The 27208-nt window shown below is 34.7% G+C and overlaps 2 protein-coding genes across 2 annotated transcripts in view; one reads left to right on the forward strand and one right to left on the reverse strand.

The window, feature by feature from the left end:
• Positions 1-1680: 1680 nt before the first annotated feature.
• Positions 1681-14426, reverse strand: LOC133191080 (adapter molecule Crk-like). The gene is made up of 8 exons (XM_061326764.1): positions 14265-14426; positions 11095-11214; positions 10627-10780; positions 9517-9561; positions 5764-5892; positions 5199-5288; positions 4447-4524; positions 1681-4278 (listed from the first exon to the last, which is right to left on the reverse strand). The coding sequence occupies exons 1-8, from the start codon at positions 14297-14299 to the stop codon at positions 4147-4149; spliced, it is 783 nt and encodes a 260-aa protein (XP_061182748.1). The 5' UTR covers positions 14300-14426; the 3' UTR covers positions 1681-4146.
• Positions 14427-14606: 180 nt separating this feature from the next.
• The window catches only part of LOC133191081 (nuclear pore membrane glycoprotein 210-like), a 32893-nt gene continuing 20291 nt past the window's right edge, over positions 14607-27208 (forward strand). Inside the window, exons 1-9 of the mRNA XM_061326766.1 lie at positions 14607-14818; positions 18091-18227; positions 18334-18465; positions 19097-19190; positions 20831-20981; positions 21725-21854; positions 23207-23335; positions 24386-24558; positions 26684-26824. Coding sequence (XP_061182750.1) covers positions 14622-14818; positions 18091-18227; positions 18334-18465; positions 19097-19190; positions 20831-20981; positions 21725-21854; positions 23207-23335; positions 24386-24558; positions 26684-26824 — 1284 coding nt within the window. The 5' untranslated portion in view covers positions 14607-14621. The remainder of the gene's footprint in view (positions 14819-18090; positions 18228-18333; positions 18466-19096; positions 19191-20830; positions 20982-21724; positions 21855-23206; positions 23336-24385; positions 24559-26683; positions 26825-27208) is intronic.

Below are 27208 nucleotides of genomic sequence, written 5' to 3' on the forward strand. Positions count from 1 at the left end.
GTAGAAGATAACTTTGTGCCATGGTTTTTTATCAATTTTATGATGATTGTAGATTTTTAAATATATGGTACTTGGTGTGATGTTTCTTTTATTCCTAAGCTGTATCATTTAATCATGGTTAGTTAATGGAGATAACATGTAGGTGTAATAATACAGATATTGGTACCAAAATGTCTCTGATAAAAATTATAATTCACAGAAAACCAGGGCTTAATAACCCGTGCATCCAGGTCCTGTAAAAGGGCCCTGTTGCCTACACTAAAGATATTTCCTATGTATTCCTATCTAAAACTTTGATCGCCCATTGCGGCCCCACACTTTCCTAATGGTCATGATTTGAACAAACTTGAATATACACTACCTGAGGATGCTTTCACATTAGATTCATATTTTCTAGCCCAGTGGTTCTTAAGAACAAATTTTTTTTTTAAAAGATGCCATTCAATTTTCACTAATTCGTAATTACCTCCCCTTGGAAGAAGGCATGAACAAAAGTGAATCCCCTACACTCAAGGATACTCTGTGCCAAGTTTGATTGAAATTGGCCTGGTAGTTCTGGAGAAGATGAAATTGTGAAAAGTTTGAGAAAACATTGATGACAATGACAGATTTGATCAGAAAAACACTTTCAAGAGCCTTTGGCTCAGTTCAGCCAACAAGAGGCTCATGGGCCTCACCTGACCGTAGCCCTGCTGTTCATCAGCAGATTTACCCCCATATATTCTAATGTAAAACTTTAATCATTTATTGTGGCCCCAACCTGTCCCAGATGTCATGAACAGATGTGAATAAATTTGAATCTACACTACCTGAGGATGTTTCCATATAAATATGATTAACCATGGCTGTGCTGTTCTTGAGATTTTTTCTATATACTCTTACATATAATTTTGATCATCCACTGAGGCCCCACTCTACCATTGGGGTCATGATTTGAACAAACTTGAATCTACACTGTGTAATGGAATTGTCACATAAGTTTCATTGAAAGATGCCATTAATTTTTCACCAATTCTTAATTCCCCTTGAAAGAGGGCATGGGTCTTTTTTGAACAAACTTGACAACCCTTCACCAAAGGATGCTTTGTGTTAAGTTTGGGGGAAAATTGGCCCTGTGTTTCTTCGAGAAGTGGATATACAGTAGTTAATATAAGTATTATAAATACAGGCTTAGAATTCCCTCAATGAAGGGATACAATGAACAACATTTGGTGGGATAGCACCTCATGGCATTGTAGAAAATATAATATTAAAGGTATTTTCTATACATTTTCTAGTATACAGGTTAAATGTTGGAGATTCCAGAGACCCTCGGCACTAGATTTCCATGTCAGGGTATCCAAGATTTCCAAATACTCAAACTCATTAAGATGGGATCCCTTTATTCTTTCCCCCTTTTTTCCAAGACAAGAACTTTCTCAGTAAATCCACAATTCCATGTAGATTCTGCCAAACAGAGACCATGGTAAAAATGGCGAGCACACTCAGAATGCGACAGGCTTGAAAACGTTGTTGAAACAAAATTTACATATTGACAAATACATCATAGAGTTAGTGCCTTGATACAAAAAAAATGCGACACACATACAAGCAGGAAAAGCCCTCCATAACACCTTTTTGAGATTGGATTTTTTTTTTCTTCAAAAATCCTGGACTACACCCCTAATACAAGAAAGAAAATGGTATGCATATGAAGTTTTATTCAAGAAGTAGTTTTTCAGCAATTGTGTTACAGCATTCTCTGAATAAAAACAGATTTATCAGACCTCAGAAATTAATTAAGTCTGAGAATTGAACCATGCAAAAATTGTTTTCTTATACAGGTTTAAACCACAGCATTACCTAGGAATACTGTAATCTAATACTAGTACATGTAGTTGATTTCTGATACACCGTAATGAACAATGTTTGCTTGTTTTATCTTACATAGTTACTCTCTATTTGATAAAATTTCATTAAAGCATGCAGTACAACTCATATTGAAAACTCTAAGATTTATACAAAGTTTTAATAAAACTGGAACTTTCAACATTGAATTTAATGCTTAATTTTCACATGTTCCACATAATACCATGATAAAAAAAACAGCCATTTATGGTTTATCATCAATTAGTTACACTTTATCATTTAAAAAAAAAAACCCAAAATTTATTATTTTTTAAAATGATCAATTTCTCAGTGTCGTTATAAATCTCTTTTGACCGTAATTTCAAGTCCACTTCATAGCAATGAATTACTGATCTACATCATCTATATCTGTTTTCCTTAACTCTGGTTATTTTATCCTGAATGAACTTGAGTTTATAAGCATAATTTGAGGTAACATTAGTTCTAATGAAAATGCATGTAATCAATACATCATTTCTTTTAGCACTTGTAGGAAGTCTCTGGCGATTTTTTACAGACATGTGAAAATATTATACAAATATATGAAAAATTATGACCTCTGAAGAATTGGTCCAAATGCATGTAAAATGTTAATGCATTAACAGCCACAGAAATAAATTGTATAACTTAATACATGGATGATAGACATTCAATCTTCCTACATATGTACCAAGTACTCTAATTAGGCCAAACAAAAAAATATGTGTGGTTCCGGTTACACCTCCAAAAAAATTAGGGTAGGTAGGTAGGGATTTTTTTTTTTTTTAAAAAAATGATTTTCTTAATTTTTCTAAATACTTTGCAAATGACATTTAGATGTGGTGTGATAATATACTAGTCAATATTGGTAGGGGACACCTACATGCTAGCTTGCTTCGGATTTAACACTAAAACACTTGCACTATGTTGTGCAAGGGGGCCGTCATAGCTGAAACTAAAACTTAAACCAGAGCCATTGATGGAAATTGGGGAAAATTCCGGAAAAAATATGAAAATTGCCAAAAAAAGTTTAGGGTCAGGGGTATAAAATAGGGACGGTCGGGTAACCGGAACCACACATATTTTTTTATTTGGCCTTATCACATACATCACTAGACATCGCACTACACAACTTTTAGAAGTGTACAGCTAGACATCAGAACACTTATTTCATCTATATGAATCACTTTAAATAATATGATGTATAACATATTACACCTAAGTAAGGGAAAAAAGCCCAACTGTTAATTTACTATTATTTTAGACTCTCATTTATCATATTTTCAGGAGCCTCATTTAATCTCTGAAGCTGTTTCACACCAAAAATAACTGTAGGCATATCAAATTGATAAAAAAAGGACCAGCTTTGATAGTAATTCAACAATAAGGTAAAGAAATTATATCAAAATGTTACATTTCAAACCAAGTATCAAAAAGAAGTTTTGTGTAATTTCCTGAAAAGGTGGCCTTTTTTTACAACATTTAATGCATGCACTAAAACTTAGTATACACATATGAAGTCACAACTGAAAGCAAACATTTCAGCAACTTTTGAATATATTCCCACAAGGAGTTTAACCTTCATAGGCCTGTTGGCAGACTGCAGATGAGTAAAGCTTGTAGCATTTCTTCAAATTTTCAACACAAATCTGAATGAATTCAAGATATGAACTGTATTCCTTCGTTGTAGAGTCGGAAGAGGGCGATAATTTACAAAGAATGCATGTTGACTGTTCACTTAATGTATATTTTTGGCTAGTAAATTAACACATACATCCTACACATACATGTACATATTATCTAACCTACTGGTTAACATTGTAATACTGATATGATTTAACAAATACAAATACATACATGTACATGCCATATCATTAAATAGATTGTTTAGCCATATTTATAACACTTATTTTGTGACCCATTCTTAATGTCACAACATATTGATATACATGTACCTCTGAATGAATTCTTAAAAAACTTCATAAATTTCAATTTTTAGCCAATTTTTTTAATACTTGTGTAAATCTAATGATTTCATGAAGCATAATAAAGATTTGATCCCTACTTTTGACACAGAGATGTGGGTTACAATCATTTTATACACTCTCTGGACAAGCTTATTGACAGAAAACAATTTGACAAGCCTACTGACTCTCAGTTTCTGGTTTTTGGTATCAGATTAGTAATGCAGCACCACCAGGGAAGACGATTCCCAGACTCCTTATTGTTACATCAGCACTATTAATAGACAGTAATTTGTTAACATTAACGAGCATCCTGTTATGTCCCATCCTCAGAAATGTCATCTAAAAATTTCACATGGGTAAACGGAAACATTCCTTTTTTTCCATTCACTTCGCCTTCCCAGAGTCCATTTGAATTCATTTTTGTCACAATAATAGTTTCACCTTTCTGTAATAATAAAAATCACATAGATGCATACTGTTACAAACTTGTCAACATTTTTCCATGTTACATGGAAGATCTGTTTAATTATTTATTTCTAGAAGGAAGTATTTGCTTTCACTCTAATTTAACAGGATTGTAAAACAATTCAGTACAAGTGACACAAAAACAGACCTCTAGTTTAAGCTGAGTGCGATCGTAGGCACTCGGTATCCTTTGGTGGATGACCACAGCTTTTGCTGGAAGCTGAATCTAAAAACAAGAGAAAAAAAATCAATTAGTTCTGTGCAATGTTTTTCTGTAATGTAAATCCTTATGATTTAATTTTCCACCATTGAGTGTACAAAATAAGTCAATTTCTCCTTCAAAAATGCCTTCAAATTGTACATATTTTAAACGTACTGTCAAGCAGATTGATAGGTTTTTGACGGAAGTCATTGTGACATAGGCAACACAGGTTATACGATATAAAATAATTTTTTATCCAATCAAATGATGCATTACAACCAAAATTAAATTATATAAATATAATGAAAGACAATATACCACAATGCACATTATGATAAGTCTGAACGTATCCCACATATCATAAAACACTTAAGCCATATTGTCAGACCCCTATGAATGTAGATGAAAACTAGTTCCTAGTTCATCTTCCATAAGCAGGTACACTGTACATGTAGACTGCCTCATCAGTTGGTTGTGTTGTACATACAGGTAGCTCTTTAATTACTTGTATTGTACTTACCTCTTTGATTTGCTGTACATGTATTTTCCAGCATCTTAAATGGGCTGTGATTAATGATTAGATAAATGTACAAGTACCTTTTTAATTGGCTGGGTTGTGTGTGTTACTGTACCCCGTAAATTAGCTACATTTTACATGGATGTACAACTTAGATTGACTGTGTTATACATATGTGTACCTCTTTGATTGGCTGGGTTGGCGTGGGTGATGGGGGTGACTGAGCGGGTGCAGCAGGGGTCGTAACCACTGGGGGACTGTTTGGGTCAAACTGAAAAACAATACAATGAAGTAAATATAAAATAAAGACCACATTGTTACCTAGTAACATATTTAAAGTCTCAAAAGGTAAAAACTAAATTAGCTAGAACTTGGTGTCTTGATGAATTTCCAATCTTTTAAAGATTTACTTGAGCTGTCAGTTCTGTATACTTCAGTCTTCTAGGTCTTGTAAATGCTTGGAAACTTAAAGTCAAATGATATATAACTGGGATACTGGTAGAACTAGTGTAATAAGTATTGGTTTTACCACAAATTAAGCTTATCCTTGTCTAATTTAAATCTTCAATATTTGTGATACTGCTGTTAGACTGTAGTTGCTCCTGATACTAATCTTTGCTACATAGAGGACAGACAATTGACCACATTTCCTCTGGCCACTCCTGATCTAACCTTTGAAACCTATGGGACAGGAACCTGACTCACATTTCCTCTGCTGTTAGACTGTGGTTATCCCTGATACTAACCTTTGAGACGTAGGGGACGGGAACCTGACCCACATTTCCTCTGCTGTTTCTACAGGTCCACCAGTCTTTTTCATCCTTAGAGATGACATCTAACACCTCACTCTTCCTGAACGGCAGATCCTCAGGGTCCTGTCAAAAGATCCAGAATGTCAAGTCAAACAACTATTAAATCCTCACCAAATACAAGAGGACCAAGGGCCAAAACTCTAGCCTGAGTTACATTTCTCCTCATCCTTCAATGTGCCTTCAAGGATCTGGTGCTTTTAAAACAAGCATTCTGAGAGTATTGCATTAGCAATACTAGTCCCCTACCGGCAAGTGTAATCTGGTTCCCGTTAAGAATTGAAAATGCCATAATTCCGTCAAAAATCAATGAAGCGGAACGAAATGCAAACTTGATCTTTAATTCATCAAGGTAAAGACACATACCAAAAATCAGGTCAATATCTGCAAGCGTTTAGAAAAAAATTGCGGAAAACCCTTAAAAATTGAAAAGGTCGTAATTCCGTCAAAAATCATTGAAGCGGAACGAAATGCAAACTTGATCTGTAACTCATCAAGATACACTCACATACCAAAAATCATCTCAATATCTGCAAGCGTTTAGAAGAAAAGTGTGGAAAACCAATTGGGACAGACTGACAGACAGACAGAGGGACAGACGGACAGACAGACGGACGGACGGACAGACACAGAGGAAACCTATAGTCCCCTCCGGTTTCATCGGTAGGGGACTAATTAGCAAGTTTATGCATCACAATAATATTAGAGATGCTTCAACATTACTTTCCCTATTTATATCCTTATACAATGTAATTCTATTGAACATTTTAAAATATCTTTGTTAAATAAAATCCTACATTATATATACAGTGTGTGTACTCTACAGTAAGTCTGATTTGGGAAGTCCAAGAAGGATTCCAAACTAGATGTCTGACTTGCACACCTGAAACCCTCTCTTTTTCTGATGTTTTACTGTTAGTTTTATAGTTACTGGGTATCTATTTATAGTCAATCATGTCATCGTCAGTTCTTATGCCACTAAAATATTACACACATTAGTACTATTCCAGGTGTTAATTGTTATTATGATATTGAAGTATTAATTAAGAGATATTATAAGAAACAAGCATTCTAAGAGTATTGCATTAGCAATACTAGTCCCCTACCAGCAAGTGTAATCTGGTTCCGTTCCCGTTAAGAATTGAAAATGCCATAATTCCGTCAAAAATTAATGAAGCGGGACGAAATGCAAACATGATCTGTAACTAATCAAGGTAAAGCCACATACCAAAAATCAGCTCAATATCTACAAGCTTTTAGAAGAAAATTGCGGAAAACCCGAAAAAATTGAAAAGGCCGTAATTCCGTCAAAAATCAATGAAGCGGAACGAAATGCAAACTTGATCTGTAACTCATCAAGATACACTCACATACCAAAAATCAGCTCAATATCTGCAAGCGTTTAGGAAAAAAGTGCGGAAAACCAAGTGGGACAGACTGACAGACAGACAGACAGACGGACGGACAGACGGACGGACAGACTCAGAGGAAACCTATAGTCCCCTCCGGTTTCACTGGTAGGGGACTAATAAATCACTAATCTTTCAAGAAATTATAAAGTTAGGGGTATAGGGAAAACTCTTCATACACATTTTTCACCAAATGACAAAAATTTTAAAGACAACCATACATGTATGTTTATTCTTAAAATGCCTTGTGTCTATATTTATAACTTTCTGCTTTTCACAGAATACCAGTATTAAATATGCTGTATGGCCAATTATAGTATTATGTTGTCAATTAAGAATCTGAAAAGAATAATTCTCAGTGGAACAAGACTGAAGAAGGTTCACCATGTGCAAAAAAGGGAAACGGTTACCCTTAAATTTTAATTAGTCCCCTACCGGTGAAACCGGAGGGGACTATAGGTTTCCTCTGAGTCTGTCCGTCCGTCTGTCTGTCCCTCTGTCTGTCTGTCAGTCTGTCCCACTTGGTTTTCCGCACTTTTTTCTTAAACGCTTGCAGATATTGAGCTGATTTTTGGTATGTGAGTGTATCTTGATGAGTTACAGATCAAGTTTGCATTTCGTTCCGCTTCATTGATTTTTGACGGAATTACGGCCTTTTCAATTTTTAAGGGTTTTCCGCAATTTTCTTCTAAACGCTTGTAGATATTGACCTGATTTTTGGTATGTGGCTTTACCTTGATTAGTTATAGATCATGTTTGCATTTCGTCCAGCTTCATTAATTTTTGACGGAATTATGGCATTTTCAATTCTTAACGGGAACCAGATTACACTTGCCGGTAGGGGACTAGTATTGCTAATGCAATACTCTCAGAATGCTTGTTTATTATACTTTCATGTTAAATACTAAAAACTGATTGGTTTAGACGCATTTAACAATCCCTAATGTTACCCTCAGTGTTAGCAACACACTTGACAACGGGTAACATTACGAAAATATCACATGCGTTCAAATCATGCGCGTACGGTTCACCGTAGTATTCTCAAAACATCGGTTGTGCGTTTGAAAGAAGCCGAATAAATGACATCAATAAAAGCTTGCATCTGATGTAGCTTACTTGAAAACAACAAACGACAGACGAAACATCCTTGCGAGTGCAAACTTTAGATGATAAAGGACTTTTTGAGTATCAAACAAACAATAAAGAGGTTGGTAAATCTTTTCTGAAGCTTTCTTATTGAGAAAAATAGAAGCAGGGAGTTTGAAAGCTTTCTAAGCGTGAACTTAACGACGATCTCCAAATTTTTTTTATGACATCCGAAATCAATAAGACATTCAGTATAATAAAATAAATAGTGCACGTTTTTGAGGGTAACAGTTGAAATTGACACCCCTCGGAAAACCATTGTCAACCTCCGCTGACGCGTCGGTTGACAATGGTTTTCCTTGGGATGTCAATTTCAACTGTTACCCTCAAAAACGTGCACTATTTATACAATGTATAATAATAGAATCAATGTATGATAAAAATAAAAGTATAATAACAGAAATATTTATGTTTTCAGTTCTTCACCTCTTGCAAAAAATTGTAAAGTTTGACCGAAGCTAGAATCAAGGACAAGTTCTAATTTAATCCATAAAATACACCAGACATACATGTATATACTAAATGTGATCACTACAAATAGTTAAGGATATTCAATACATACATGAATTAAAAAAACAACAACTTAGAATCAGTCTTGAATTCAATTTACAGTATAAAAAGAGGCTTTTCACTTAGTTTTGACTTTTTTTTAATTTTAGTTTGACTTTTCTGACAAGGCATGCTTAGTTTTGACTTTTCTAACTTTTTTTTTGACATTTCTAACTTGGTTTCTAGTTTTGACTTTTCTAACTTAGTTTTGACATTTCTAACTTAGTTTTTAACTTTTCTAGGCAAATGCTACGTTGGAGGATGATCTTTTTTAAATTGTTGGCTATGGATAAATGTCCTGAAGAAGTTGAAAATGTGAAAAGTTAGTGCAGACAACATATTGAACTTCAATCAGAAATGCTCATTTCATCCAGCTAATAACAAAAAAAATACATGTATTAAAAGATATTCAATTTCTCTTGACAAGACATAGGGATTACGTGTGGATTAAAGAAATGTTACAGCTTGGTTGAACATAATGACTGTAAATTTACCTAACTGTAAACTTAACTGTCCTTAAACTGACTGTAAACAAAACTGAACTGTTAAGTAATAATGAATAAGCAGAGTTTACAGTTATACTTACCCTTCCTGGAAAATCAAATTTGGCAACAACCTTGTCCCTGGGTGCCTGGAATGAAATTGTTCAACATCTTTTAAAGAATAATTCATTCTAATTTCTGAAGAATAAAACAACTGATCAGGATCCAATTTTTGTTGTACGAATCTAAAATTATGGACATTTTTTACACATTTAATCCTGCTTAATATGACTCAAGTCATTTAGAAGAATAACAAAGAAAACATTTTCCTTTATTCTATTAAATATTTAGGAATTTTAAAATCTGTAACATCTTCACAATCCTGAAAAATAACAATATGTTAATTTGCAAAGCTTTTCAAGTTCTTAATGAACAAATTTTGTCACAATAGTCATGATAGCAAGGAATTTCCTATGTTTTGCTACTGGTCTCTCGTTGACGCCAGTCAGTTTTTATGTGACCTATTTACATAATGTACACACTGAATTTTCCCTATAAGCATTTTTCAAGTGCCAAAACTTAACAATATCACCGACATCTCAGAATCTGCACCAATGAAAAAAATATATTTGACATATCCTAGTGTATTAAGAGCAATTGCTGTTGTAAGATCTTAACAGTAAGAGATGATATATGAGATAGGCAGCCCACTTTATCAGATAATTTCCTTATTCTCTACCATAACTTCACACGACTTACCTTGACAAATGCAATGATTTATTTAGTTGATATATACTTTCTAAAGTTATTTTACATGTATGTCACTAGTGTGTACAGTAAATTGAAGCAATTGAAATATAGAACACACAGTCTTGTCTATTACTTACAGGCTTAATTAGTGATATGGTATCTACTTACAGCCTTAATTAGTGATGTGATATCTAAGTAATGTGTTTACTTACAGCCTTAATAGGATATGTGGTATATTAGTAATGTGTTTACTTATGGCCTTCATAAGTGATGTGGTATCTAAATAATGTGGTTACTCACAGGTAGAATTAGTGATGTGGTATCTAAGTAATGTGGTTACTTACAGCCTTAGTGACATGATATCTACTTACAGACTTAATTAGTGATGTGGTATCTACTTACAGGCTTAATTAGTGATGTGGTATCTAGTTACAGGCTTAATTAGTGATGTGGTAATTACTTACAGGCTTAATTAGTGATGTGGTATCTAAGTAATGTGTTTTGTAAAAGCTAAGGAGACTAGCAATGTCTGAGAACTCCTGATCTCCGATCCGGAATCTCGTCCCCGTCCCCACATGGATTCTGTTTATGATGTAGTGACTGATTTTGTTTTCCTCTCTGAAAATAAAGAATCAGGAAGTAAAGGACAGTACTATCAAATTACAGTAATACAGTCATTAAAGCAGTAATGATAACTGCTTCCTTAATATACAATGCTTAACATTTACTCTGACAAAATACAGGCTTCAAGGTCTTCTCATTGTGCACATGTCATTATAATCTTATCACAGAAGTGAGAAGTGTTTATATATATTAAAAATACAAGCTAAGATTATTATTATTTACACAATTTATACGGTTAGATTTCCTTCTTTCAAATGAAATTTGAAATTTAAAATCAATTCCATTTGTAATTCAGTGTGTGTACTTACTTGACACAGAGAACAAAGTCTCCTTTTATAGACTGACTATCACGGACCAAAAATACCCCGGGATCTGTCGGATTTAAAATCTCATTGGTCTCCTCCCGGGAAAGGGTCCCAAAATACCAACTACAAAAAAAAACAACAAATATTTGGTTGTTACATTTCCTTTCTACACTTCACCCAAACAATAAACAATAGACAAAAATCATATTACATAACAAAGAAAGAAAAAAGCAAACAAAACCAGCACAATTAACATGGTTTAATATTCAGTCAATATAACCTTTGGCAATATAGCCCATCAATATAAAATATTAATTTTATTATGCTTCCTGTCAGTTTGTCTCTATATAATCACTACCCAACTATTTCCGTAAAAAAAAAAAAGTTAAAAAAAAACTTTTTTCACATAGTGTTCTAAGGAATTATACAGCATAAGCATACTACGCTGAAATAGTGCATGGCTTCTTATTCTGAAGAAAATCCGACAGCGCCACGCCGGGGATCGAACTCACGACCCCAAGATTGTCAGTCTGACGCGCTATCGATTACGCCACAGACACCGTTACCTAAAACTCTATGTTTTAATATATACATGTATAAACTTAGTTTCAAATATTTTACTCATAAAAAAAAATCAAAATAATTTTTCTAAAGTAGGTTCTAGCTATTTTCCCTTTCACCTAAAATTCTCTGAAACTTTGTGTACATTATACCTAATGCATGAAACATTCAAAATGATAGAGAAAAGATTATGACGTACATGTAGCACAACATGACGTCATAATAGGGGTATACTGAATGTAAAAGGTGATGAAACATTGGAAATGGAGAAAATATTGTCATTTTTATACAATAGTCAGCATAATAATAAGAAGTGGTCTGGGGTTCCTCTCCTAATGGAGAGTTTTAGGTGAATACCAAAAGCCTAACCTGGGAATTACATCATTATAGGTGGGGAAATTCCCTGGCCCCCGGGTCTTAGATGCAACCCTGGTATACATAGGTTTGCATGGTATCAAGAGAAATAGAATCATGGAATCTCAAAGTTTATAATATAAATAATTGATATTTGTTGAAAAAAAAATCAGAAAACCAAAAAAATCAAAATCGGAAAGCATAGAACAATATTGGTGCTGCTCTAATTAGCTCACTATATAAAACAGAACAGAAATGTGTGTGGTGCTTTGGATTAAATGGACAATTGATATAGGCCTGGATGTCTCAATGGTTAGAGCACCTGACTAGTGATGTAAGTGTACAGGGTTCAATTCCTAGTCCAGCCATAAATATCCTCCTTCCTGTTACATTTGTTACATTTGTAAGATTTTTACTACAGAGTGATAGGATTTTTAGTGAAGTATAAATAATAAAAATAAAATCAAAATAAATTTGTTATATCAGAATTTGTTATAACCATAAAATTTTACAAAGAATTACTGCTTCAGAATTTTGCTGGAGACCCAAAATATATCTGTGTTCATACTAAATGAGTTTTACTGTACAATTTTTACTACAGAATGTGTGTACGATCTTTACTACAGAATGTGTGTACAATTTTTACTACAGAATATGTGTACAATCTTTACTACAGAATGTGTTTACGATCTTTACTACAGACCTTGTATATGATTTTTACTACAGAACATGTATGATTCTTACTGCAGAACATTTGGGAGTTTTAATCCAAAACGTTGTATTTTTTTACTACAATACATGTATGATGTTTGCTACTGAGAATGTCAGACACCTCGGCCCAACGACATCTCGGCCCATTGACACCTCGGCCCCGACGGGTCTGCCCAAGATTTGAGATACCTCGGCTTACATAAAAGACACCTCGACACAAACAAAAGTGTATTATTTTGAATATATTTATTCAATATATTCTGAAGTATTTTATTATGATAGGGACTATACAAGAATTATGCGACGGATTATATTGTTATATATCTATGAAGCGAGAAAGAAAATAAATGAATAATCTTCCAAGAGTAAATTGACGGTAATTAAAAAAAAGATAATCCATTACAAAGTGCTAATTGTTAAACAAACAAGAAGATGCGGTGCATCCTTTAGAGTCATATGGGGTGGTGACAATGAGGAGTTAATTACGAGCAGGATTAAAGCTCCAGATAATAAGCACCGCCTTCAGATTTACCCGGTCTGTGTACCCCCGTCAATCAAGTGAACTTAGGTCCATCATTGGGTGCTTGATATTTTTGATCGAAATACATACGTCAACAACTAATTGAAAACCAGTTAGTTTTTTTAAAGACCCTCAGAAAATTTTTAAGTGAAAATAAATGTTAGATTATATGCAATTTTTAACATATCCTAACCAAAAAAAAGAATTCTTAACATCATGAAATGAATAAAGTTGCATTGTAATAAGCAACAAAATGAATAAATAAATAGACCTCTTACCTCCCACGCAATAGATACTCGCTGACATCTATGCTGTCGTTCGTTAAAAAATTCTGAAATTATCTGCTCCTATTTATCGATTACATATCGTCATTATACACACATACATTTATATTACCATAGTGAATACAGATAATAATTCTGAAAATAAAAAAAAAAAATCCATTGGCCGAGGTGTCTTCAGTATGGGCCGAGGTGTCAATAATTTTGGGCCGATCTGTCAGGGCCGAGGTGTCAAAAGTGACGGGCCGAGGTGTCGTTGGGCCGAGGTGTCTGTCTACCGCTACTGATTGTGTGTAAGATTTTTAGTACAGAACAAGATTTTTCAAGAAAAGCCTGATATTTTGCATCATCACTATGACTGCAAGATACAGTTAGAATGAACTGTTAATTGTTTACAACTTTCCACACATGACATAACTAGTCCTTTCAAGTAGTTTCATAACAGGAAAAGTCAGCTGCACATTAAAGTCATTAACAATTATGTCATTCACAAATTTTTAAAGTTGTGAGTCATAGCATTACTAGAATACCACCACAATGTAAACCCTGATGAAAATTGTACTGACACTAGAAATTCATGTTTCTGTATTTGTTTTTATTTTATTTTTAGCTAAATGCCTACAAAACGATATTATCTCATTTGTATAACATCTAACTTCAGATATATCTATCTCATCTGTATATGAAGGTTTTTTTATAGGAGGGGCTCTCTAGTTCGAGTTTCCTTGTGACTCACGCATATTTACCTGTATTTGTCCTCTGGATCAAAATCACTTGCCATTTTGGAGGCTTTCTTGACGATCTATGTTAATAAAAACCCACCATGGATACTATTTCAGCCGTCTTGTCCAGGAAGCTAAGTGGTTCATAAACAAATATGGCGGGGTGTCATCCGGGAAATTTCGTCAGTGCTTCATAATCTCTAAACAAGATCAATAATTTGTAGTTCATTAGATTACCTATTTTTTGGTCTTTTATCTAATATTTAACATTCTTATTGGAACAAAATTAATTCTAGATTAAGAAATGTTATTTTTTTCAATGAAAATTGATAACTATTTGGTTTAGAGGTTATTTTCATGGCAGCCCCCATTCATCCAAGAATGGCGGCAAAGATAAATCAAAACACAGTTTTGTGTTTATTTATTTTCCTGACCATCGCAGTGATTGTCATAAACTCAGCAAGATTAAGCGATCCTAAGATTCTTTTGCCATACCATAGCTCTGTTATTACTAATTTCACTCTGAAAATCAATTTATCGAGAGAAGAAGCCAGGCTTCCAGACAGTTGTTACACATGGTAGGTCGCTATGCTACAATGACTGTTTCAGCTTTCTTAGCATGTGCTCTAATAAAAATGTCTTTTTACCTTATTTAAGTTTGAAAAAGCCAGTCATAATGCACATTACACTTGAATCATTTAGCTTAAGTTATACTTTGTGTACATCAGAGGTCCAGTCCAAACAGGTCTAGGAAAATCACTATATTTAGCTATATAGCTAAATCTACCTATATAGCTTTATTTACCTATATAATATAGCTTTATTTAGCTATTTCAGAGTAAATTTCTGTTTTATGAAAAGCAGACAAAAAGTCGCATAATGCGGCAGTATTAGTTTTCAACTTTGAAATGGACTGAAAACAATTCACCAAAAACCCACTTTTAAAAATGTTTCTCCTTTTGTGCAATTGCAATCAAAGATCTAAAAGTTTTGGGGCTATGTATAACAGTTAATCTGTGAATAAGCAGCTACTTTAACAAAGAAAAGCAGTTTTGGTCAACAAGATAATTGATTGGTAATAATTCAGCACAATGCAAGGCAATCACACTTAGTCATGCCTCATCGCACTTCCAGTAATGGACAGCTATCCAAACAATAGAGATGCATTTTTTGGTTAAAAAGTGTTTAAAAGAGGCAATGTTTTTACTATCTATGCCCTAGGTTGTTTTTATCAAACCTTTTTTAAAAAAATATCAGCCATAATTTTCATGCGACTTTTTGTTTGCTTTTCATAAAACAGAAACTTATTCTAAAATAGCTAAATAAAGCTATATTATATAGGTAAATAAAGCTATATAGGTAAATTAAGCTATATAGCTAAATATAGTGATTTTCCTGGACCTGGTCCAAAGACTACATTTCAACTACTTAAGCTATAGCTGCAGAACTGTAGCGTTATGGTTTTATGGTTTTATATTTTGGTCTTTGACCATAACGCTACAGATCCCATAATGTAAATAAAGTGCAATTTACGGTTCAAGATTTTCTGCGCACTTTGGAGATGTATTTTGCCACTTTCCAGTCAGAGGTGAGACTGAAATCCATCATTTTTAAAATGACGATTTTTAGTCATAAAATAAAATTTTTATTATGACTTAAACTCATCATTTTTAAGAAAATGACGAAAAACAGTCATAAAAATTTAGAGTGTTTCTAGAATACTGAGTTACCTCTCTTTGAAAAATGTTAGATCCACCAACCGAAAAAAGGACAAAAAACATCAAAAACAAACTTCATTTCTCTAATACAGTTGACTACAATACTGGTTATGTTGACAGTACAAATTTCCCAAGCAAAAATAAGAGTGGAAGAGTTATTTGTCAATTAATTTGCATTAAATAGGAAAGAAGACGAAAATGACAATATTCCATCTTCTTCAAAATGGAGGGTCTGGGCGCACTGAAATATCTCGCTTGTTTTACGGGGCGCACTACTTTTTTATGGCTTTAACTTTTTGTCGAGACTTTTCTCTACAAGTACGTATTCTTCCAGACGGTGTACTATATGTTTTTATAGGGCTAAAAGCCATGTAAAAATGGCGAATGTTCTACCAAAATTCAACATTTTACAGCTAAATAATAACTTTCACCTTCCATGTTGATGTTCTAACGCACATGGTCGGCAGTAATTAGTGACCCGGATGAAATGAAACTTGCGTAAACACTCTTCTTTTAGCGGTGAATTCAAATTTCGCTTTTATGCAACCAGGATAGAAGAATTAAGTTGAAAAAGAAAATATGACAATAGTAAGTCATATTGACAAAAATGACGAAAATATGTAGTTAGTAAATATGACGATTATCCGTCATTTTTCAGAAATGACGAATTTCAGTCTCACCCCTGACTGCTTTCCAGCATTGCTCAATCAACTACTTTTCATTCCTTAATTCTAGACATATTCTTTAACCAACATGTATATTTTATCTACCTCCTAACCGTTTATAGTCGTCTCTTCAGACTATAAACTTGCTTGTTGTGAATTTGTTGTCGGATGGCATACTTAAGCTATTGATCGCGAGCTATTTATCGTCACTGCGAGCTCTAACGACAATGCCTGTGCGAAGAGAAAATTCGGACGACTGCACATTCATTCAATAGAATTTTTTTACGCAGTAACTCTGGACCCACAATGCAACGCTTGTTGTTCTCACTGCTAACATCGTTCTCGGGGTAATCAACTAAAAATTCACAAAAAATAAACTCACCTTAATTTAATGGATATTGCATACAGATCCTAGATTAAAAGTGCTTTATTAAGCACTTTTCAAACTTTTGTTTATGGAAATGCAGCTAACATACAACATCATGTGACGTCACAGTCTAGACGTTCCAAATGTCTCGTGCGGTTTAAAGAGGCGGATCTTAAAATTAAGTGAACAATGAACTCGCCCCAACAGTCGCACCGTCAACATATTAGCTACCAACATATGAAAACCTACTCAGATAGCTATTTTTACCTACTTTTTACTTTTCATTCATAACATGGGCAAATGCGGGAATGTAGAAATATGGTGTCAGGTGATTACCAAATTTCTTGATACAGTCACACTGACAATGAAGGCAACAAAGATTTTGACCAAAAATGATTATTTCTAACTTATCTACTTTGCATCAGTAACTAACTATATCCAGCTCCATTTTCTAAAATCTAAGAGCTAAGAATCAAAGGTAAGTCGTAAGAAGCCTCAAATGTCATGCTAATCTGTATTAATATAAAAACTGGTATTCATGCATCCTAAAGGTAAAAGGTTTTGGGGCGATTCTTCATGCATTTCCTCTCCAGTCTCCACCCTTATAAATTTACACCCAGAATAACAACAAGTCTGACCTGTTTTAAAGATGCACCTTAATTATTATCTCTATTTTAAAGACAGGTAAAAAGCAGGTAGAAGTAGCTTCTTTGAGTAGGTTTAAATACCTAGGTAGCTAATATATAGCTGTGTAGGTAGAAATTTGAATGGACCTATACATGGCATAGAATTCTGATGTCACTTTGTTTGACTTGAAGTTCAGTAGGCAATAACTAAGCATATAGTAGATATAATCAGTTATCTTGATACCTTTCCGTAATTTGTCCTAACACAAACAACCACACTTTTGTTTTTTATTTAGAAAAAAACTTCACTCTGTCAAAGAAAGCCTTGGTCTGCATGTTTTTCAACCCAGTCACTCAACCCAGTCAATCGTTCGAAAATCATGTCTCCCCCTGTATTCACTAGCCTACAGTTAGATCCTTGTTATGCATATAATTGAACATCATTTCTACTGCAATTCTGTATCATTCTTGCAGGCAGTCCACTCAGCAGGAGGTGGCCACTATTCAGCTCGTCAACAGCACGGATGGAGAGTGTGCATTCTCTGCTGTGATCTCTGCAGTGTCCAAGTCACCCTACAGGAAAACATCCATGGTGCTTGCCGAGAATAAAGGTAGTGTCTTACACAAGGAAAACTGTTAAATGTTTGTGGTTACCCTGAAAAATATTTAAGTTTTTTTTAACATATTAAGTATAGAAATTAATTGTTTTTTTAATAGTAACTGGAGAAGTACTCCGTTGCATAGTGATTGTGGAGGCAATATCCCGATTTGAAATTGAGACCACCACACGATTGTTGTATCTAGAAGACTCACCAGAAGAGCTTATTATTAAAGGATATGATGAAGAAGGTAGAGTTAAATGTTAAGAAGCTGACTAAATTGTGTGATTTTTTTCAACAGGACTTATAGATCTTCAAAGATGAATTTGAATGCAGACTTCTTCTATGAACTGACTTTTAACCCCTTATAAAATATTCTCTGACAGCTTTTATTAAGGACCCTCTCTACACTGCACCCTATTTTTAGGGTACTTCTGTGTAATTAGACTGACCCACCATTTGACATATGAGTAGAAAAAATTGTAATCTGAACTGTATAACATAATTTAAAATAAATCCAAGTATTCTAAACATTATATTAGACCAAGATAGAGTATTTGAAAACTTTATTTGCATGTATTTTATCCATTTGAGTAAGCGAAGGCAATTTTTCTTTTCTATTACTTCAATGTCTTTGAAGATTTTTCCTGAATGAAAAAGGCACGCTCCCCATATTAAAAATGAGTTAGTTAATTTCAAAATATCCGCCTTTATGTTATATAATTTTCACCAAAGTCCAAAAAACATTTTTCATCAGTGTATAGAGGGTCCTTAATACTCGTCATGTTAGCATTCATAGATTCAAAAGACATAAGATCTGTATGGAAGGTTAAAGATAAAAACAAAAAATTTAAGCTCACAAACTTCTGTGTTTGTTGTAGGAAATGTGTTTTCCACTTTGGCTGGATTAGAGTTTGAGTGGAGTTTACTCCCAGACACAAGTACACAGCGAGAGGAGATGGTGGATATTCTCAGGTATGTCTGATAGGTCACAGGGAGTATTCCCAGACACAAGTACACAGCGAAAGGAGATGGTGGATATTCTCAGGTATGTCTGACAGGTCACAAGGAGTTTACTATCAGACACGAGTACACAACGATAGGAGATGGTGGATATTCTCAGGTATGTCTGACAGGTCACAAGGAGTTTACTCCCAGACACAAGTACACAACGAGAGGAGATGGTGGATATTCTCAGGTATGTCTGACAGGACACAGGGAGTATTCCCAGACACAAGTACACAACGAGAGGAGATGGTGGATATTCTAAGGTATGTCTGACAGGTCACAAGGAGTTTACTACCATACACAAGTACACAACGAGAGGAGATGGTGGATATTCTCAGGTATGTCTGACAGGTCACAAGGAGTTTACTTCCAGACACAAGTACACAGCGAGAGGAGATGGTGGATATTCTAAGGTATGTCTGACAGGTCACAAGGTGTTTACTACCATACACAAGTACACAGCGAGAGGAGATGGTGGATATTCTCAGGTATGTCTGACAGGTCACAAGGAGTTTACTCCCAGACACAAGTACACAACGAGAGGAGATGGTGGATATTCTCAGGTATGTCTGACAGGTCAGAAGGAGTTTACTCCCAGACACAAGTACACAGCCAGAGGAGATGGTGGATATTCTCAGGTATGTCTGACAGGTCACAAGGAGTTTACTCACAGACACAAGTACACAACGAGAGGAGATGGTGGATATTCTCAGGTATGTCTGACAGGTCACAAGGAGTTTACTTCCAGACACAAGTACACAGCGAGAGGAGATGGTGGATATTCTCAGGTATGTCTGACAGGTCACAAGGAGTTTACTTCCAGACACAAGTACACAGCGAGAGGAGATGGTGGATATTCTCAGGTATGTCTGACAGGTCACAAGGAGTTTACTTCCAGACACAAGTACACAGCGAGAGGAGATGGTGGATATTCTAAGGTATGTCTGACAGGTCACAAGGAGTTTACTTCCAGACACAAGTACACAACGAGAGGAGATGGTGGATATTCTCAGGTATGTCTGATAGGTTACAGGGAGTATTCCCAGACACAAGTACACAGCGAGAGGAGATGGTGGATATTCTCAGGTATGTCTGACAGGTCACAAGGAGTTTACTTCCAGACACAAGTACACAACGAGAGGAGATGGTGGATATTCTCAGGTATGTCTGACAGGTCACAGGGAGTTTACTACCAGACATGAGTACCCAGCGAGAGGAGATGGTGGATATTCTCAGGTATGTCTGACAGGTCACAGGAAGTATTCCCAGACTCAAGTACACATCCAGAGGAGATGGTGGATATTCTCAGGTATGTCTGACAGGTCACAAGGTGTTCATTTAACTAATCCCTCAGAAGGAACTCTAGTGAAGATGTCAGGGGTAAGGTGACTCCCGTTTTAATTTGATCTTTGCTGTACTTAATTCAGACACAGTTTAGCCATTAAAATATATGTGGTTGTTTTTCTTTTGTATCATGCTGTACATCAAATTCATTGTGTTCAATATCTATACGCAGGTGTAACTTATAACACTTCTAACAAGAAGTTTTGAATCTAATTTTTCACAATCACTAAGTTTACCAAGTCTCACTATGTCTAATTTTTCAGAATCACTAAGTTTACGGAGTCTCATTATGTCATGCCGAATCACATTCAGCAGTTGGAAGCTAAGGGTCTACAGGGCGATCTGATTCTAGTGGAGGGAATGAGAACAGGAAGTGCTCTTGTTAAAGCTCGCATCAGAGATGGAGCATACAAGGTCAGCTGTATTTTATATATGTTCTACAGTCAAACATCAATCACATTTCTGTTAGGGCCAAAAATATTTGCATTTCTATTGGAATCAAGCATTTTTTATTGCTTGATAATAGCAAATCCAGTAATGGCAGCAATGAAAAGGTTTCACCAAGAGACAACTTTTGGTATATAAGTATCAGCAAGCTGGCATTTAAGTATCAATGAGCTGGTATTTAAGTGTCAGTGAGCTGATATATAAGTATCAATGAGCTGATATATAAGTATCAATGAGCTTGTATATAAGTATCAGTGTGAGCTGGTATATAAATATCAGTGAGCTGATATTTAAGTATCAATGAGCTGGTATATAAGTATCAGTGAGCTGATATATAAGTATCAGTGAGCTGATATATAAGTATCAATGAGCTGGTATATAAGTATCAGTGAGCTGATATATAAGTATCAATGAGCTGGTATATAAGTATCAATGAGCTGGTATATAAGTATCAGTGGTCTGGAATATAAGTATCAGTGAGCTGATATATAAGTATCAGTGAGCTGGTATATGAGTAGCAGTGAGCTGATATTTAAGTATCAGTGGTCTGGAATATAAGTATCAGTGGTCTGGAATATAAGTATCAAAGCAGGTAAATAAGTATCTGTGAGCAGATATATAAGTAGCAATGAGCTGGTATATAAGTATCAATGAGCTGGTATATAAGTACATATGTATCAGTGAGCTGGTAACATTTTCTTGTCTTCAAGGATGTGAAATCACCAGTTGTGAAGTTGGTGGTGGTGGCCAACTTAATTATCACTCCTGCTGAGGCTTACATACTAAAACATGCCACAATTAAATATGCCGTGAAGCTGATCAAACAGAGCTCCATGATAGGTAAGGATTTAAGAAATAATTCTCTTGTCGACGGAATTGTTGGAGATTCTACTACAGTTATTGCATAGATCAAAGAGATACCACGGCCATTATTCTCCGATAAACCACAAACGTCATCAACAAATTATCAATAATTTTAAATCAGTTTCCTCTAATTTTGACAGCCTTCTCTAGGAAAAGGAGAGAGGTATCTTTTGTTCGTCACGCAAATTGGTGGGAAAACATTTACATTGGGTTCGGATTACATTGTACTTTTTCTAAGCCTTGAGATACAAATGAACAAGGATAGCATTCAATTGTGACGTCATAAAACACTTATGATGACATCCAAATCTAGCTTCTGCGTTTCTCTTTATGTAAGTTTTAATATTCGTCATAGTAGATTAGAAATAATTCCCTTGTCCTTGGAATTGTTGGAGAATATACCCCTTAGTCTCAAGATTTTGTTGGCAAATAAAAACCTCACCCTTCCGGGCACGGTTTTTATTTGCCAACAAAATCTCTCCACTAATGGAGTATGTTCTCCAACAATTCCTCCAATGCAGGAATTATTTCTTAGATATACCCCTCAGCCTCAAGATTTTGTTGGCAAATAAAAACTAAGCTCGAAGGGCTCCGTTTTTATTTGCCAACAAAATCTCGAGACTGAGCGGTATATTCTCCAACAATTCTGATGACAAGGGAATTATTTCTATTCTACTAGGGCAAATCTTTTAAACTATATAGAGAAACGGAGAAGTAAATGTCGACGTCAACATAAGTGCCTTATTACGTCACAATTGAATGCTACTTCTCGTTTATTTGCACTTAAGGCATTAGAAAACGTACGAGGTAATCCGTAAATTAGTAAACTTTTCCCCCACTAATTTGTGTCACAATTAAAAGAGGCCTCAGTCCTTTTCCTAGGAAGAGCAGTCAAAATTAGAGGAAACCGATTTAAAATTTTTGATAATTTGTAGATGACGTTTGTGATTTACTGGAGAATAATGGCCACAGCATTTCTTTGATCTTTGCAATAACCGTAGTAAAATATGAGATACATGTACTTTATTTTGTGGATTTTCTTATCACCAGATAGTTAATATAATAATGAGCTTTGTTATTTCATAAACAATTTAATTTTTAGTGAGTTAGGTATAATTTTGTTTCGTATACTGTGTTTTAAGTTGGCTTTCCAGTGAATTTCTGTATTTATGGGTTTAGAGATTTGTCCTCAGTATCAATGTTTAATATTTCACAGAGATTTCCTTCCAGAGTGGACATTGTTATTAGATATATTTGTTTTGTTTTGGACAGAGATTTCCTTCCAGAGTGGACATTATTATTAGATATATTTGTTTTGTTTTGGACAGAGATTTCCCTGCCTTCCTCCCAATTTTTCCTGGAGGTACAGGATGATGGCGTTTGTAATTTAGACGCCAAAACCTCCATTGCAACAGGACAGGAAATCGGCTCCACTGAAATTGTGTTGACAGACAGAAGTATCCTTGTTCTGTAAATGTCTAATTCAACAATGCATGTATACCAGTTTATACAAACACAATGTTTTTAAAAAAAATTTATTTACCGTATTCTCCTTATCAAGTGCCCCCCCCCCCCCCCCCAAAGTATTTTTTAATTGTCTGAGAATAAGGATCTGCTTTTATTACCTTATAATAAAAAATGTATTCACCCTGAAGCCTTTCAGTGAGTGTTGCTGGCCCCCAGGTCTTAGGGACAACCCTGCAGTACACCTTAATGTCCCTCTTTGCTAAGGAAAGAACCAACTATCTTGCTTTTTTTCTCAACATATATTGTATGTCCAACAATGATACCTTCATTACAGTAACCATGGTAACTGTATATTATTTAATAGAATTATGACCTTTTCTCCGTGTTTAACCTGTCTCTGATAATTGGATTCCAAATATCTTGTGTACACATGAAAACCTCCAATACCAAGAATTGAAAGCCTACAGGTGGTTGACTAGACTCAAAATACTGAGTAAGAAAAAAGCAGAATTACAGTGTATATCAGGAAATAAAACTGAGAGTGACCCCACTTCATCAGGAATAGACAAAATATATCATCAACAACTTAACATGAGTATTGTCTGAAAATGAAAGTTACATACATGTTCCTTTTGTATAGGGATCAAGTAGTATTATATTACTACTCTTTCCTTTGGAATAATAAATCAGTCATATGACGTGAGTGGATTAAATTATCATGAAGGAAAACATAACAAACTCTAAGTTTGACATTGATATTTATTTTAAATATTCCTTAAAGTCAAAATTTCACAGAAAAGCATTGAAGATTTTAATGTGAAATACCGCATAACTGCCCCCTTTCTGCAATTTTCTAAGCACCTGGGGTGCTTAGTAGGGAGAATATGGTATTTGCACTTTTCAAGATTGTTTTGATAAAAAGTCATTTTAATGACACATTCTTGATTTCAATTCTTTTCAAGTAATGCCTTGTCAGATTTAATAAAGTTGAAATCAATGGATGTGAACTACAGACAGTATGATTCCCTAACAGTTCTGAGATCTGAAGCAGGATGCCCTTGTCAAACCCAGTGCCATGCTGTATGTTGTGGCCCCCAGTTACCTGGGGTTTGTGGTCCTGCCGGACAGGAAGTGGGTCCTGGAGACTGAGAAAGAATACAACATTGTCATAGAGCTGTATGATAAAAATAGCCACAAAATCTACCCGTCTGATGTAAGTAAACCACTGTCATAGAGCTGTACGATAAAAATAGCCACAAAATCTACCCGTCTGATGTAAGTGTTACATTGTCATAGAGCTGTACAATAAAAAAAGGCACAAAATCTACCCATCTGATGTAAGTGTTACATTGTCATAGAGCTGTATGATAAAAATAGCCACAAAATCTACCCTTCTGATGTAAGTGTTACATTGTTATAGAGCTGTATGATAAAAATAGCCACAAAATCTACCCATCTGATGTAAGTGTTACATTGTCATAGAGCTGTACGATAAAAATAGCCACAAAATCTACCTGTCTGATGTACCACTCTCATTAAGTATGTTAAAAATAGCCAGAGTATGTATATATACTATTGTTATAAAGTTTATCATAGGAATAGTCACAACTTGTAAAGGTACAATTGACAGAAAGGGTTAAAGTTACAAGCTCAGTCTATCTGATGATGTAAAAGACAGGTTCAAAGTGAATTCTTTATCTACTGAGAAATTCCAGGGCTTAATATCCATTGCATCCAGGTTCTGGTAAAAGGACTTTAGCCCATTTTAAAATTGACTATTTTCTTCCCTCCAAATTTAGATAAAAATTCCAAAAAGGAAAAGCAAATGGATTTTTTCAGTACTTTTTATAATTTTTTAAATAATAATGATACATAAAGATGTACCGGTAAGTAGGGAATATAATCTTGTGTATGTATACTGACACACAAAACAAACTCAAAAAGCAGTTAACTACAAATAGTGTATCTCGGTTTTTACTCTAATGATATTCTCAATTTTGGACAGATTTCAACAGTAAATGTTGAATGTCATCCTTTAACTTTAGAAAGTAACAGACAACCGTTAAAACACCCTTATCCCACCCTCAGCCATTCAATTGTAGCATGTAAGTCCGCCATGTACAACAATTACAGTTCAGATTCTACGATGCAGTAAGATAAGCAGTCTCTTGATTTGAGCAAAAGAAATATTTCTTCAGCCTTTTGAAGTGCCTGTTTTTCAGGTACTGAAGTCACATTTCCGCGAACCTGGTGCAGCATAGTATCCGTTGGATTTCTGGTCCACAGACCTCATTCAAGCTTATGAGATGTATGAGCATGATGAAGGATGAAATAGTTCAATTTTGCATCTGCAATACTTTTCATTGTCTTTTTGAGAATTTCCAGCTAGAGCAATCAAAATGCATGCTAATAGTCATTTTCAGGAAGCCTTGGCATCACTTACAGATAAAAGAAACAAAACCTTTTTTATGCCCCCGCCATAAAATGGCCAGGGGCATAAATGTTACCCTGTTCCGTTATTCTGTTATTCCGTTATCATTCACTTTCTGTTCATTATCTTGGCAACAGTTGCACACATTCAACTCAAATTCAAGATATGAATACGTCATAGAAATACGCAGGTCAAGTTTGAATTTGGTTGTGGTTTGATGATTTTTGACTGAGTTATCCCTCTTGAAATTAGAAAAATAAGAAATTTTCAGTTTCCGCTCTCTTCCTTTTGTAGGGATGTATGTGTAAGGTTGAAATTGTACACGCAGGTATTTTACCAGAAAATACAGGTCAAGTTTGAATTTGGTCATGGTTCGATGATTTTTGACAGTTGTCCCCCTTGAACTTGGAAAAGATTTAAAAATTCACAATTTCTAATCATTATATCGGTTACAAATGTGCAATCTACAATTTGAAATGTTGGCGTCCTGCGGGCTCATTCATGGCCTTACGACACATCTAGTTTTAGAATATTGCTGCAATACTTATGATAAAGAAACAAACTCTTGTAAACTCAATTATAGACAAATTTTTGAGTAAACATGCAGTTCATGATTTGCATTAAGTCGGGCTCAGATTTGGTCCGGTAACAAGATGAAAATCAATCAACTGTTAAAAAACCAACTACACAAAATAGTTCTTACTTTTTAAGTACAAAATTATACTAAATTTCTGAATTTTTTCCTTTAATATAGAATGTGTTTCTTTTGTTTGTTGGTATAAATTGAAGGGGGGTTGTATTAATCAACCATAATGTGCCAAGAATAGCATATGTACATTTATTTATTGGCATATATGATGGGAAAAATGTTTTATTCAATGTAATATACAATACTATTTGATTGCAGAATGTTATACTGAGGGCATTGTTTCCTAAAGAATATTTTGATGTGAGATTCTCCACCAAGAATGGAACTTATCACCATGTATACACTCTGAAGCCGGGGAAAACTAGCATTGAAGGCGTCCTGAAAGCCATTGTACAAGAGGTGGTTAATTATACTCACATTTAACAGCAAGTTTGTGTTTGTTGGACATTAATAATGAATCATCATTGTCTCCAGATAAATTAAAGGAATATGAAAATAAACAGATCACATACAATCAAGCCTTTATTAAGCAACCTTTCAATGGAAGTTTTATAAAGTTGCACAGGACACTGTGGGCTCTTAAAAGTTAACATAAGCTAAGATAATTCTAAGAAGTTGCTTTGTATAGAGCTGTGTTAAGGCAGGTTTTGGTTGCATGTACGTGTAGGACAACATACTTTTAGTTTAAGAGTGATTCTAAGTTGCAGGATATGTATGTTTATTGATAGAAAGATTAAGTCGTTAATCTAACCATAAATCACTTTATAAAATATTTCACTGTGT

Source organism: Saccostrea echinata, unplaced genomic scaffold (genome assembly GCF_033153115.1).
Source record: "Saccostrea echinata isolate AGI-Se365-2 ecotype Australia unplaced genomic scaffold, CSIRO_AGI_Sech_v1 ptg000023l, whole genome shotgun sequence".
NCBI classification, from domain to species: Eukaryota; Metazoa; Mollusca; class Bivalvia; order Ostreida; family Ostreidae; genus Saccostrea; species Saccostrea echinata.